The sequence below is a fragment of the Callorhinus ursinus genome, unplaced genomic scaffold (assembly GCF_003265705.2).
Source record: "Callorhinus ursinus isolate GAN/ISIS: 27379988/994484 unplaced genomic scaffold, GSC_fseal_2.0 scaffold20, whole genome shotgun sequence".
Classification (NCBI taxonomy): Eukaryota; Metazoa; Chordata; class Mammalia; order Carnivora; family Otariidae; genus Callorhinus; species Callorhinus ursinus.
In genome coordinates, this window is record NW_027397082.1 from 23995363 (window position 1) to 24011119 (window position 15757).

The following is a 15757-nucleotide window of genomic DNA, read 5'->3' on the forward strand; positions in this document are numbered from 1 at the left end:
GACAATCACATATTATAAATCTAAAAGATCATTTTCTTCCTGCAGTACAGAGGCTAAAGATGAAACTGCCCTCCCCAGATTTCCTAGACTTCTTTCCCCAAAGCCATGGTTTAAAGCAGTTACTTTTTTTTTTCCTTGCTGAAAACAACAAATGGTTTTGGACAGTGAATTCCATGAGGCTGGAATTTTTTGTCTGTTGTTTTCACTGTTGAAGCTCTACCAAGGAGAGTGATTCACACTTAATAGGTACTCAGTAAATATTTGAGTGAATAAAATGAGCAGTGGAATGACCTCGTGAGATCTTTTCTAGAAATATCATTGGCAGTGATTTGCAGAGATGACCAGAGCGAGTCGGGGCTGAAGAGGCAGGAGTGAGGGTGTGCTTACTGCAGAGGTGTAGGTGAGCAATGGTGAGGTGGTGGCCAGGGAGGTCGAGGGAAGGGACTGATGCACACTGCGTCAGGACAGGGAGTAAGCAGTACTTGGTGACTGGTTTGGCTTGGGGAGCAAGGAGAGGGAGAAAGGGGTTGATTCCCTGGGCTTTCTGGCTTGGGCCATGGGAGACAGGAACAGAGCTGGGTTTGGTTTGGGGCATGTGGAGTTTAAGATGCCTGAGGAATACCCAGGTGGAGGTGTCTAGAAGGCAGTTGAATGTATGCATCTGGACCTCAAAAGGAAGGTCTGTATAATAACAGATTTGAAGGTGGATTTCTTGGACAGTCTTATCATACCTATTGGTTTTACAGATGAAAGAACTTGAGCAACAAATTGTTTCTAAGTTTTTCAAACAGAGTAGGTTATCCTTAGCTGATGCGCATTGCTCGTTGGAGTCAGGCTGGAGTCCTCCAGAGCACATCTGGTTACAGGGTTGCAAACTGTTGACCCTAAGAGGATCACTCCATTCTCTCTCACTTTCTTCTTCCAGTGAGTGTGTTTTTGTTGAATCCCCTTGAAACTCGGCCCCCTTTGCATCTTAGCCAGAGGGCGAGTTGTCTGCCCTGTGTCCTCCAGCCTACTGTCTTTGACCTGGAAACTGGCTCAGCCCAGGCTGCTAAGAGCTGGGCTCCAGTGCTTAACTAGGCTTGTTCTGTTAACGGGGTCGTAGCTGCCAATGCTGATTGGGCTTTCTCATCAGCCCTGCTGCGTTTCTCATCCCATCTGATCTCTTTGAACATGGCAGAGACCCAGCAACACTGCGACCTTCGACAATTGCCTTCAGCACTCTGGTCCTCAGTTTCCCTTTGGTACAACGGGACAAATGGTATCTGTCTTTCCAACATTAGGAGATGTGATGGTGAGGATACATTTGAAAACATTGTTCCAGAGCTTGTAGATGTGTTTTTAACCAAGGAGGGCCTCAGTTGGGAAGTGTTGCCCATCTGGAAAAAGCATGTTGGCTTCAGTATCAGAAAGAAAACAGTTAGCTATAGCAAATCCATTCTGATAGATTTCCTGAGTGCTGGTTTGTCATTCTGGTGGGGAAGCAGGACGAAATGGTGATAATGGGTGGAATAAAGCCAGAAAGTAGAGTGGCTGAGGGCAGGAGGGGATTTCTGACAGGTTGTGAGGTAGGGGAGGTGTGAAATCAGGCAGCTGGGTGTGGCGAGAGTCATGACCAAATGACGTTAGGTGGAACCAGAGAAGACCGGCTTGGAGTTTCTAACCGAGGCTGAGGCAGTTCAAAGGACAGCAGGATGGAAGCCTCTGGCAGTCCCTCCCCAGTGCTGAGGGCGGTCTAGTGACCCCAAACCAGGGCGAACAGGGCCTAAGAGACTGTCCTCTCACCACTGCAGTTGGTTGGCAAGGCTAAAGGACACCTGTACATGGACCTTTTAGAAGTTGAGATTGTATAAAAAGGAGCAACGTGGGGTTAAACTGAAGGACAGAACCGGAAAATGCAACCAAAGTGAAGGCAGGCTCTGAAAGGGAAACTGAGAAGAGGGGCAGATTTATTTTTAATTACAAAATTAAAAGTTAAAGTCCGTTTAGATGAGCTTACATTGACTGAACTTGGCATATAGTGCCACAGCCTTGCAAGTCACCTTTCAGGGTCCTCCTACCCTCTGGCTGGGATTGATGCTTTTATCAATCAGAAGGTTGGGGGGACATCTTCAAGCACCCCTACAGGTAGAGCGAAAACTGTGTGGATGGCAGCCCTTGTCCCGAGGCCTCTGTCTGCAGGGTGGGAGTGGACACCCCCGGTCAGGAGCCAGGGCACCAGTAAGGCCGGCCAGCCTAGGCCTGGGCCATGCTAATTCCCTGTAGTCTCTCTCTTTCCACCGTTCTGAGGGCTCCATAGTCACTAACATCAGGAGCCTAAGTGAATGTGATGAAATTCTTATACTTACGGAAGAATTCTAAACACATTTCATGAATCAAAGCATTTCCTTAATCAGATCATGTGTGCCAATTTTACTTTCAGAAAATGTGACCTCGTATTCATTCAACAAATATTTATTGGGTATACTCATGGACCCTTTCGTGGGCCCCTGCAGATAAGGGCACGGCCTGGGGGGAAGAGGCTTGCCCCATCATGCCCCTTCTGGAGGTTTCTCCCCTCTGAGACACCCTGGCGGCTGCTGTGCCGACTGCGTTCAGTTACATGCTTTTATGGTCTCAGCTTTATGAGTTGGTTTTCTTTCCCCTTAAATTTTCAGTAATGTTCTTCTGTCTAGGCTGAGAAGAGGGGAAAATCATTTGATCCCCTGATGTAGGCCAGAGAGAATGAGGAGAAGGGACCGGGTCGGGGGGGGAACCCCAACCTCCCCTGAAGTAGAGGATGCAAAGCCCTGAAAGGCAGGGTGGGCACATGGGAAGGGGCTAGGAAGTGCTGGCTGCTGAGGGCTGGAAGTGGTACTATTGCTCAGGGAACTTCCCTCCCTGGGGGTGGACATATTGCCTGTTCTACCAGAGGCTCCTCCTCCTTTCCATTTCTGACTCCTGGACTCCGGGGCCTCTTGTGCTCCGGGGTACATTCACGGCAGGGCTCAAGCATCCCTGGGCCTCCCGCAGTGTGCACACCTGGGCTTTCGGGAGGCACTGCCTCCTCATTCGTGGGGAAATGCTCGGCTGGGGGTGCCGGGTGGTGCCCAACGATGCGGCTCAAGTTCCTGCTCTGCCGTTCCCCAGTCAGTGCCCTGATCTCTTGGTGCCTCCTTCCCTCGTCTAAAAATGGGGATAGTAGGGTTGTTTGTGAGCATTAAAGAAAGAAGGATCGTCAAGCCTCCCACATAGGACATCTCAGCACGTTTAGTAGAGTTGTTGCTGCCATTATCTGTGACCATGGCGACCGGGAGGCTATGTGAAATGTAGGAATAATCCCATCATGGAGGGATGGGGAGAGGGAAAGAGATTGGAAGATGTGTGATACAGCAAAGGAAGCCCAGAGTTCTGTGTCCAGTCTGGGGGCCCAGAATAGGTGGAGGTTCACTATTATAATTACTTAAGTTTTTATGTACACTTGATACTACTACTCATAAAATATTGGTATAGAGAAATTCTATCAAGCTATTTACATCTCCAGAGCTTAAAAAAAAAAAAAATCCATATTGATACCAGTAAACCGAATTCAGTTAGACCAAAAAGCAGCCAAGCAGAGGCCTGAGTACTTCTGTGGGAAGGAGGTCGTTCCCTTATCTGAGTATGTGTCTGTGTGTCTCTGTGTGTCAGTGGGTGAGGGCGTAGAAAACTGGGATTAGGAGAGGGAGGGGCTCAGTGAGTAAGTGCTCTTAATTTTTTCTGTGCCCCACCTCATTCCTAAAAGGATTTGTGGTAACTTGCAAAAAAATACCTAGAATTTCAACAAGATAAAAATAAATGAAAGATGTAAACGAGCCATGTTTATACTCCTATTACATGTATAAGGTTCTGACTAGGAATTTTGAAAGAAGCTGGTGTAACATGTGGCTAGGATGGTAACAGCATATAGAATCCCGGGTTCCACTTTCACTTGGTGGCTGATTTTCCTGGAGACCCAGGAGAACGGTTGACTTCAATGCTCCGTTAGCCAAAGTGCTTGTGAAGAATAATCCAGAAAAATAATCCAAGTGGTGAACTTGAAGTCACCAACTCTGGTAGGCGACCTGTCAGAGGCTCCACTCACGTCCTGGACTGTGTCATCTTGTGTGCACCTGCTGGGCCCTCAGCAGCCACCCACCCCTCCCCACCCCCTCCCAGCCTACCCTCCCCAGGCCGAGTTTCTCAGTTACTCTTTTAAAGCGCAGATGCAGTCATCTCAGCACTTTTGCTGTTTGGTCAGATTCCTGAGCATTTGGGGACCCCCCTGGGCTTGTCTTGTCCGAAGAACTCTAACTAAATAAGAATACCCTTTAGAAAGGACGGTGCTTGATTAGGATGCCAAAAAGTGTGCCTCTTGTCCTCAGGTGGTAATGTGCTTTTGAGAAAAATGTCAAACATTCTAAGTCCCGTTCTTTTTCTCTCTTCTCTCTTTTAAAATTACATTGTGTTTAGTATCTATTCTTCCAACTTCCACGCAGTGAAGAGGGAATCAGACGGGGCTCCCGGGGATCTCGCTAGTTTGGAGAACGAGAGGCAGATTTACAAAAGCGTCTTGGAAGGTGGAGACATCCCCCTCCAGGGCCTGAGTGGGCTCAAGCGACCCTCCAGCTCAGCCTCCACTAAAGGTAACTGGGTGAAGCCTGTGGGGCTCTGGCCCAGCTGCACGGTTTTCCACATGCCTCTCGCCCGTCCAGGCCCAGTGTCGGGGTGTCAGCAGCGGGTGACTTCCAGCTACTGGGATATCCTTTGCCTGGTGCAGGTCCATTTCCAGGCCTTTGAGCCCTCTGAGCCCCCTCCCCCAGTTTTTCACCGGCCATTTTTCTTTCTGGTATTATTTTCCCTTCCTTTGAACCCCAACCTTGCTCTCCCTAAAGCATCTCTCTCTTTTTTGTTCTGATTCCCTTTTCTTAGGACATAGCTGAGCCTTAACCCTTCGTAACTCTAGCAGGGTGGCCATTTTTCGTTGCATCTTTGCTCCTGCTTTGCAGTTCAGATTATTTTGCTTCCGGACATCGACTGGAAATTAAAACAAAACAAAAACAAAAACAAAAAAACCCTTATGACAAACGAGCATGTGACCTCTCCTTTTATTTTCTTTTTAAGCAGCTTTCAGCTTTAACCTAATGGGTCTGTTTATTTTATTCTGCATGCTTTCCAGTGGATCGTAAAGGTGGGAATGCTCACATGATTTCTTCATCTTCAGTTCCTAGCCGAACGGTTAGCACTAGCAATGCATTAGGCCCTGTGTGTAAGCACAAGAAACCCCTGTCCGCTGCAAAAGCCTGCATTTCGGAAATCCTTCCCTCCAAATTCAAACCCAGGCTCTCTGCTCCCAGCGCTCTTTTGCAGGAACAGAAGAGTGTCTTATTGCCGGCAGAAAAGGCTCAGAGCTGTGAGAACCTTTGTGTTTCATTGTCTTTGAATGAGTCCAAAAGAGGTCTCCCCCTCCGAGTAGGGGGGAGCATCGAGAACCTGCTCACGCGCTCCCGGCGGGAGTGGGACAGCAAGTCAAGCAGCACCGTGAGCCTCCAGGAGTGTGGCACCAGTGCCAGGCGGCCCTGCCCTCTCTCCAGAAAGGCCGGAATGCAGTTCACCATGTTCTACCGGGACATGCACCAGATCAACCGAGCCGGCCTCTTCCTGGGCTCCCTCTCCTCCTCGAGCGTGCGAGATCTTGCCTCCCACTTCGAAAGGAGCAGCCTGGCATTGGCCAGGGGCGAGCTGGGCCCCAGCCAGGAGGGCTCGGAGCACATCCCCAAGCACACCGTCTCCTCCCGCATCACAGCGTTTGAGCAGCTGATCCAGCGCTCCCGGTCCATGCCATCCCTGGACCTGTCCGGGAGGCTGAGCAAGTCCCCCACGCCTCTGCTATCCCGGAGTGGCCTGACCTCAGCCCGCTCGGCTGAATCCCTCCTGGAGTCAACCAAGCTCCGGCCCCGGGAGGTGGACAGGATGAACCCGGGGGGGCTCTATGCCGCCCCGACGTGTAGCAACATGGCCGAACCCACCTTGGGCTTGAGGGGCCTCGTGCCTTCTGAGCCCCTCTCTGCCTGCTCTGACGAGCTGGACCACTGTTCAAACATCTCCAGCGACAGCAGGGAGGGCAGCAGCAGCAGTGTCCACGGAGACTTTCCCAAGCACCGCCTCCCCAAGTGCAAGGGCACCTGCCCGGCCTCGTACACCCGCTTCACCACCATCCGGAAGCACGAGCAGCGGCAGACGTCCAGGCAGCCCGACTGGCGCCCAGATCTCAGGGGGGACAGGAGCACACTCCTCAGGAACATCTACCTAATGAGCCCCCTCCCTTTCCGGTTGAAAAAGCCCCTCCAATACCACCCCAGGCAGCCTCCCCCTGGTGACTTCTCAGCCCCCCTGGCCGGCCAGAAGCCAGACCTGCCCAGCCAGCCCCATCAGGACGAGACCCCCTCTGGGGGGAAGCCCTCGGTTCCCAGACGCCTGTCTTCCCGACACACCATGGCGAGGCTGAGCCGGATCTCGGAGCCCCCTCAGGGGAGACCCGCAGTCCCAGAGGACTGCCTGAGGGCCTTTCATAATGGCAACTCCATGCCGTACTCAGACCCTGGCCTGGACAGGAACAACAACCCACACAGTGAACTGGGAACATCCCTCGGAGGTGGCATTTGTGTATTTGCCCAGTCTCACCTCACCCGTCTCTCCACCTTGCTTGCTCTGTCCCCTCTTTCCGTGTGCCCTCGGTGCTCATTTTCTGGTCTGTCTTTTGTTTTCTGTTTGTTTTGCTTGGCAATTAATCATGGCTCGTAGTGGCTGCACTTCTTTAAAAACAAAGCCCCCCATGTCATTTAGACTAACCACCAAACTCTGTTTCGAAAGAAAAATTGGCCGTTTAGCTCAGCTGAGAAATTCGTCCATTTGAACTCTTGAACCCCTTGGAGTTCACGCCAATCCACAGTCACCCCGCGGTTTTTTGAGAGGCAGCCTCTCCCAGTGGCCCTGTGTGTGTGTGAGTGTATGGTGTGTCCCTGTAAGATCCTGCACGCCTCTTAGGAGGGACACTTTTCAGAGAAGGTCCTCTCTCCGCTCACCTTTTGCCTTCTGATGAGTTTGCTTTGTATTAAACTGGCTTACGAGTACATCCAAAAAGTCGGGGCGGGGGGAGGGTGGGATTTGGGTCTTCTTCAGAATTTGAGTATTGGTCAATAATCCACAACAGTAAAAACTTGATATTGATAATGGCTGAAGGGTGAAATCTTATCCCAGTCTGGTTTCCCACTAAATCTTTGCATGTTTTAATTCTACTTTGTTGTTTTGAAGATTCAGAATCACCAAGACATTTTATACCTGCTGATTATTTGGAATCCACGGAAGAATTTATTCGGAGGCGTCATGATGATAAAGAGGTAAATGCCATCTTGAAAATCTCTTAGCTCTTAGATAAAAATATGAAGGAAGCGAACATTCTAGGCATCTGTCAGAGAGGTGACATGACCTAGAGAATGGGAAGCAAAGATTGGCGTCTTCACAAATGGCTTTTTATGTGGCATAAGCTCAATTGTTCCACTTTTCCAAAAAGTGGGACTGATTTCCCCACAGGTACTAGGTTCTAAATGCCAAGTCCCACTAGTGTCCCTGCAGGGGAGGTTCGCCACTGCATTCAGCACCGTGTGAAGGAACCCGCAGTTGGCTCCACTCGCTCACCCCCTCCCCAGTCCCTGCCTTTTTATTCTCTACATCTGTCCCCAGTCCTGCCCACCCCTCTGTTGGCACAAAGCACAGTTCCTGTTGGGGAGGGTGCAGCAGGAAAAAGGAGACTGAAAAGTAACAAATAATGACCACCATGATACATTTTATAAAATAATTTGAAGAAGTTGCCTTTAACTCAGAAGAGGAAGAGCTACCCCCATAGATGCCGGGAAACCCCCACCAGGAACTTCCGGGCACACACCACTTCTAGCAGCAGCTGAAATGTCTACACAGCAGTGGAATGACTGGGAAAAGAGCGTGTTCTCTTGGGATTTCAGAAGAGGCAGTTCTACGTATCAGCTAAGGGGGCAAAATCACAAGAGTCTGTTGTGATAAAGTTGTGTTTCGAGACATGGTTTCTGGACTTCGCATTCCCAGCAGGAAGGGTCCAATAGACTAAACCAGCTCCAGGGACCATTTTCCCGTGTCAAGTTAGGAGGTGGAAGAATTGCTTTGAGCCTGGTGCCAGGAGGAGAGAGTGCCCGAGTGTACACAGCTCTGTCCCTTTACCTGTAAAGTCCGAAGCCCCTTTCCTACACTCAGTTTTGTTGAGTGGTGTCAGAGTTGAGGTGGATTTTCCTTCAGGATTTAGGGTAAAGCTGACCTTGGGGGGCTGGATGATAATAGTCATTGCTGCTGAGACAAAAAGACCGTAGCTCTCCCCACCTGCAGGCATAATACGGACAGTATTCATTAAGACGGTATCTGTCTGGGGAAAGAAAGAAGGAAACGTGATATGCAGACTTACTTGTAAAAACAGATGAAAAACTCACAGTGAGGGTCCATCAGGCCACAGACCGTTTCACCTCTAGTAGCTGTCCCTGAGATACAAGGAAGAAGATGACATTCCATTTTATTAGTATAAATACTAGTGTCCAACATGGAAGGCTTTGTGATAGGATCATGCCCACTACATGGGAGGCATATTTTACTTAGTTTTTTTAGCAATTGCTGTATTACAGGGTGCATTCAGAAGGGGAGCATCTTGTTCCCTGAATAACACTGGCTCACAGTTGTGTCTTCATTCATGGTGTTTGGCTTCTCTGGTTAAACTGTGGGGATGATGGATTTGCTGAGGTCCGATCCAAGCACTGGGCTGGGAGCTTTGCTCCCTTTGCTGCCCACTTCCACTGATCTTATGTGACCGTGGCCTGAGCACCAGGGGTCACAGGAGCCTCCAACAGCAGTCCCTCCCCACTGCTACAGAAACAACTCACACTACCAGCTAATGGAGTGTCAGTCCTGACAGCTTTCTTTGCAAATGCTTTATTACGAACATTGATGATCATGGCATTGCAGAAAATGAGAACATGTCAGTCCTGGAAGGGACGTTAGTGGGCCTCTAGCCAAGCCCCCTTGTGTTAGCCAGGAAAGGACTCCAGGGCGGTAGTGACTTGCCCGAGGTCACACAGCAAGTTAACTGACACCAGAGGCACAGCTAGAAACCAGGGCTCCACATTCCTGGGCCAGTGCCCTTTCAGTGGCGCTGGGCTTTGCAAAGCACTGTCTCATGTCTTTTCTCATGTAATCTTTATGACAACTTACCTGAGCACTGGACATCCCACAGCCATTTGAGAATTTGTTTCTTGATTATTTGTAGTCCCTGGTGACAAATGGGAAAATCAGGCTCACCATCCTTTGGGGCTGGGTGTCACGTGAGGCATTTAACTACCTGCTGGAAGAAGACTAATGCCTTATTGAAAATGCTAAGAATTACCAGGCCCCCACAATGCTTTTCTACAAGGAATGGTAATCCCAGGAATGTACGACCAGTATGGAATAAGAAAACACATTAAAATTCTATTCCATAGCGTCACTTCAATAGGGCATGAGGACATTTGGTAAAAGGCAACATTGTTTACTTATTTGAAAAAGCCTTTAAAAATAGAGGAAGAAAAGAGCAAGCCCTTAAAAATAGTAGTAGATGACTGTTGCCTTAATTTAGGAGAGCATAATTCTTCTAAACTGAGGTGTTTTTATTCCAAGTTCATCCTTTATATTTATATTCTACATCACTTCTTTAAACTCAGCCTCATTTCACCTACTGAAGAAGTAGTTATGTAAAAAGTTCAGTAAGAAAGTAATTGATATTGTCAGTCACATAAATAGCCTTTGGTGCGTGTGCTAAGGCCTCCTAGACATTGTGCTCAGGAAAGGAGTTGGCCAGCCTAGGAGAAGGGGTGCCATAGTTTCTGAAATGGGCATCTCTACTCTGGAGCATATTAGAGTAATAGACCTAGGAAGCCCAAAAATGATCTAGTTGCCATAGATCCTGCATAGTAAGAGCCCAGATTCGGGTAGGAGGAATCAGCCAGCCCTGGCCCCACCATGGGAAGACACTGAGAACTCATCACTGCCTAAATGAGGTGAGGGCAGTACCCTCAGACCCCACCTCCAGCCCAGCATGCTTGTGGATGCTGCAGATACTCCCCCCACCCCCAGAGGGCCTGGATTTCGTGGCCATGTATTGGGGACAGGAGGCTTTTGGCTGAACCAGGAGACAGTTTCCTAGACTGTAACTGTCTGGAATTCATCCTTCCTCCGTGGCCCAGGGTTCCCAGGTGTCTCCCACGTGGTGCCATCTCCCTCCTCCACACAGTATGTGGGGTGTGGCTACAGGGGGACGTGGTAGTTGTGGCCATTAAGCCCCTCTGACACCTGACCCTCAGCGTTTCCCCCCATTCACCCAGCACCTTTTCCCTTAGTTGTTTTGTTGGCAGTTTTCCAACACCCTGGACCAGATGATTCACTGCCCATTTTATGCAATTTCATGGCAGAAACTTTTAGCGGACCAGAGACGACTTAAGCGTGAGCAAGAAGAGGCCGATATTGCAGCTCGTCGCCACACGGGCGTCATTCCGACGCACCATCAGTTTATCACTAATGAGCGCTTTGGGGACCTCCTCAATATAGACGATACGGCCAAAAGGAAATCTGGGTCAGAGGTCTGTTTTGGTTGCCTCGGTCTGCTGCTTGACCCAAAGCATTATTTGCCTTCCCTTAGCATTGCCTTCTGTAGGCCAAATTAGTTCTCCAAACGGCATCTGTCATCCTGGCTTCCGTAGGCTTGCTTTGGCTCTTCTGTGGCTGGTCATGGACATGAGTCCCATTATGTCCTGTGCTCTGTATGTTCAAGCATGCCTGGCTGTGGGACCGGGATCTGCTGGTGCACCCCCCCCCCCATGCATGCCTAGAGCATCGGCTGTCTTCACGAATCCAGTCCTCTACATCCTGCATTTTATCATGACACTGTGTTGCCTGTGTATTCTGCCTAGAAACCTTATACCTTAGCCCGTGTGTCTTAGTAGCTGTTGTGTGGGCAGTTAGAAGATTCTTCTTTGAAGAAATGGTTTCGTGAAACTTATTATAAAAGTTAGCAAGCAATGCATTGTTTACACCATTTCCCCAGGTCCCGAAAATCAGAGAATAATATTGCCGCTTAGTATTGTATGATGAATTAGTTGAATAAGGTGTTTAGTAGTGCTGAAGCCTCACTGAAAAATTTTGAAACCCAAGGAGTTTTGTGGTTAGGATATACCCACGGAGGGAAAGAGGGCTCTCTGAGAGACATTTCATTTGTTCCTTTAATTTTGACATTTCTCAGCTGAGATTACAAAACTTAATATTATAAAAGGCATGAAGAAAGCACAAACCTTTGAAGCGATTTTATCCAGGCCTTGGCCTCCTGCGCTCAGGCCAACATGTTGAAATTCTTATGCCGGCCAAACACTGCTGCCTGCGTCAGAGTATGTTTTGCCGTGGGACCCTAAGTGGTCCCCCAAGAATTAGCTCCTTCTGGGGAATTGTGTGTGTCTGGGGCTTGGGAGGCAGGGAGCTGGGGAAGTGACACCAAAGCATATACAGGTTCATAAATCTTTCAGTGTAATAGGAGCTTGATAATCATGTTTCTACCCTTTGAGAGACAGAGGCACTGGCTATTCTCATCAAATGGTTTGTTTTTTGTTTTGTTTTGAAAGAAATGTCTCTCTGTGACAAAGAGAGAAAAGAGAACCAGCATGAGAGAAAAGCAGGGAAAGGGAAGGACGCTCTACGGTGATGAAGAGAAAGAAAATATAATGAGGAAGAGGCAGAAGTTAGCAGGGGTAACTCCGATGCAAGGGAAAGGCAGCCCCCAGCCCTCAGCATTCCAGCTCCTCAGAACCACCCTGTTCCGAAGGCTCTGGTGATGGATTATCCTCATTCACAGGCCTACCTGCTTGTTAGTGATGGGGAAGAGGGGAATGGAACGCAAGGCACCATAGGGCTGCATAGATCCATGTATAGGAACATGCACACAGAAATGCAGCTGGGGCAGAACAGCCTTGGAGAGAGGCAGGCAAACTGCCTAACCCTCCCTGCCTCCCTTCCAGAGCACTGATTCTCAAACTTGGGTGCTCATCAGAATCTCCCGGGGGCTTGTTAAAATACAGATTGTTGGGCCCCATCCGCAAATATTCTAATTCTGGGGTGGGGCCCAAGGATTGCCTTTCTAGCCAGTTCCCAGGTGATGTTGATAATACCAGTTTAGAGACCCCACTTTGAGAATCACTGCCCTGGATGTTGACTGACAGACATGGGAGAACAGAGACCAACAAGTCCCAGGTGCACAGGGCTATGTAGAAGTACCCCAGGCCCACTGAGTACAATGTGGGTGACCAGTAATTCTGTGCAAGACCCCATGTGGAGGCAGAAATAGGACCCAGACTGTGCCTTTGGGAAGCTGGGAGTCTAGTGGGGGAGGCACCCCCATGACCTTGGTCTGTGCTGTGGGAGCCGGGGGAGGGGTAGATGGATCGGGCCTCAGGGAGACAGGTAGATGAAGAGGGAGATGCTACTTTGCATAGGCAACGATGACTCAGAATATGTCTTAACAGTTCCATGGAATCAGTGTTTTTCTCAACTTTGAGTAACATATGGATTCTGATTAATGGACAAAAAATTTGTTTTCACCAATCCCCAGTATTGGCCTAAGACAATTTACAAGTTAAATAGTTAATGACACACCTGCAAAACTTAATTAATTTAACCGATAGGTGAAATCCCTTTGCCTGAACTCAGTTGCCACGCAAAGTGTGAATATGGTGCTGTTTGGTACACATTTTTAAAGTCCCCACAGCTCTACAGCTGGCTGTCCTTGGGTAACGACCATCTTTTTTTTTTTTTTTTTTTTGATTGGAATCACTGTGAAATTTTTGTCCTTACAGTGTTGGTTATCTGGCCTTCTCTTTTGAACATGTCATTTATCATTAACTCCACATCCGCTCTTTTCTTATTTGCTTACGACAACTAAATTGTGCTCTTCGGTCACAGACGGACACAAATGCAGGCATTGAAATTGTGTGGCATTGATTGTAAAGTAGTCATTCAGTTGACCTCTAATACATATGTGAGCAGATAGATAGAGGCGAAACATCAACATGAAAATGCAAAAATAAATTCCTGTGGGGAATTCACCACCCTTAAGAAAATCCCTACAAGATCCCAGCTTGAGGAGCCTTAGGGACATATCACTGATGGGTTTAGGACCTAAAACTAAGCTTGATGGAGCTTTTATGTATTTATTTATTTATTTATTTATTAATTAAGATTTATTTGACACAGAGAGAGATAGCAAGAGCAGGAACACAAGGGGAGTGGGAGAGGGAGAAGCAGGCTTCCCGCCAAGCAGGGAGCCCGATGCGGGGCTCGATCCCAGGACCCTGGGATCATGACATGAGCTGAAGGCAGACGCTTAACGACTGAGCCACCCAGGCGCCCCTTGATGGAGCTTTTAAATACCTTTTTTTTTTTTTTCTCACCGAGTCTCCCATTTTCTCCCTCTGCTTTGTCCTCTAATATTGAAGAGAAAGTATGTGAAATTGGGGAGAAATTACCCAAAGACCTTAACCCACGTCAGGAATTGAGATTTGATCTGAGGGATACTTGAGAGCCTCAGCCAACTTCAAAGCAAGGAAGTGATGGACGGAAGTATTTGAGGAATGTTATTTGTGCTCCTGAGTGACAGGAGATGAAAGTGAAGAGAAGACAAAGTCAAAGGAAGCTTTGTGTGTGTAGGAGCTAGAGGTCAGACCTGAGCATGCTTGTGGAGGGTTCTGGAGGGAGGTCGGTATGACTGAGTGACAGACTTGAGGAACTGGAGTCAGAGGAGGGCTTCCAGGCCTGGGGGTCCAGAAGGAGAGGGCTACCCGAAAGGAAAGGAAGCTTTGGAGAAAGAGAATGAACTCAGGGCTCGCTTTGTCTGGCTTTTGCGATGATCTCACAGGCCAGGAGAAATCTACAGAGTCAAAGATGATGTGAGAGGTGAATCAGGGTTTCGTCCACTTGCAGATCATAATTTAAGTCAGGAGAATAGGAGATGTCCCCCAAAGAGTAGGAATGTCTGAGGACTTCTGGCCGACTGGTGTGTGTGTGTGTTGTTTTTAATAGCCATGGTCAGCTTTGGGGAACCAGCGCTTCAGCTTTGGGACTTTTTGAAACATCTCTTCCCCAAATCTGGTCCTCCTTAGGGAGATTCTCATGCATGACATAGTTGATCAAACATTCATCTAATGTTCTGCTGAGGTCAGATAAGTGGAATTTTGCCCAGATTTCTCCACCAGAATGAACTAGTTAGAGTGAATTTTTCTGCTTTGCTTTCTGGAAACTTCTGAAAAATGTGTCCTTTTCATTGTACATAAATTGTGATTTTAAATTTTCACTGTTTCTTGTGTTTAGATGAGACCTGCCAGAGCCAAATTTGACTTTAAAGCTCAGACTCTAAAGTAAGTACTACCAATTTGTTTTTATAACTGTCTCTTTGAAACACAGCTCACTTGTAAAGAGATGGAGAACAACAATGATGATTAAAAACAATAATTTATAGAGTTTACTACGTGCCAAGCACCATTCAAGTTACTTACATGTGGTAACTGATTCAGCCATCACCAGAACCCTCTGGGGTTGGTGCTATTGTTATCCCTGTTACACTAATGGGGAAACTGAGAGGCTGTGAGGTTAAGGAGCTTGCCCAAGCTGGTCAGTGATAGACGCAGGGGGTTCAAACCCTGGCAGCTTGGTGCCAGAGCCTGGGCTCCTACCACTGTGCCACCTTGCCGCCTCCTATCCATGGACTCAGTTTGCTTGATGACGTGGTGGCTCAATCTGACCCATTCTTTCTATGGCAGGAACCAGAACCAGTATCTATAATGATAACTTCATTAGTTTTGCTACATCTTATGACATTCAGTGGTTGTGGGAACCCACAGGAAAGCAGTATGTTCCTCAAAAGGGCTAGCTCCATAAAATATTTCTCAAAAAAAGTCTTCCATCCTAGCAAGGAGTCTAGGAACCACTGCACACTATGTCAATACCTCCCATGCCCCCTTCCTCCCAGACGGACTTTGCTATTGGCGTATGATGGCTCTAGAAGGCCCTCAATGAAGAAACCTGATTAGCTTATTTAACCCAGTGTTACCTAATTTTAGATGACCGGGAAGCCTTTCTATTCCATGGAAATTTGGAAAATGCTAGCAAGCCTGGGTTCTACGAGGAACCTGCTCACTTCCTATCTAATTATGGATTAAAATGGGCCATGAGTTGCCATTGGTAGCAATAACCAGCAGCCACCCCATTGCCCTGCTGATGGGAGGCCCCACATCTCCATTCTTGGTGATGAGAGGGGAAGCTCTCCATCACTGGACACTGAGTAATGCCATGGAGAAGGCTACTCAGCCATGATTCTGATCTCCTCCAACACAAAATGAGTGACCAGGCCACAGTCTTCAGACCTAGGCACAAATTCTGGTATGTTGGGTTTGATTGTAATCACTCCAGTCCTTTAGCTCATCAGCTAACAAGAGGTGGCAGTCTAGTGTGCTGGACAGATGGGCTCTCGAGTCAGGAAGTCCTGTGTTTGAGTCGTGACTGGGCCCCTTACTGTCTCTGTGACAGTGAGCAAGTCACCAACCTCCACCTCAAATTTCCAAATTTATAAAATGGACATAAAAATGCCACTCTTGCAGGGCAGCTGAGGTAATAG

At 48.2% G+C, this 15757-nt stretch overlaps 2 protein-coding genes across 2 annotated transcripts in view; both read left to right on the plus strand.

Moving 5' to 3' along the window:
* The window catches only part of SORBS1 (sorbin and SH3 domain containing 1), a 114767-nt gene that overhangs the window by 71009 nt on the left and 28001 nt on the right, over positions 1 to 15757 (plus strand). Inside the window, exons 21-24 of the mRNA XM_073904564.1 lie at positions 4471 to 4643; positions 7312 to 7397; positions 10518 to 10685; positions 14455 to 14501. Of these exons, the coding sequence (XP_073760665.1) occupies positions 4471 to 4643; positions 7312 to 7397; positions 10518 to 10685; positions 14455 to 14501 (474 nt within the window). The remainder of the gene's footprint in view (positions 1 to 4470; positions 4644 to 7311; positions 7398 to 10517; positions 10686 to 14454; positions 14502 to 15757) is intronic.
* Positions 4722 to 7129, plus strand: LOC141374655 (sorbin and SH3 domain-containing protein 1-like). Its single transcript, XM_073904418.1, has one exon. It carries the CDS (start codon positions 5203 to 5205, stop codon positions 6799 to 6801), a length of 1599 nt encoding a protein of 532 aa, XP_073760519.1. The 5' UTR covers positions 4722 to 5202; the 3' UTR covers positions 6802 to 7129.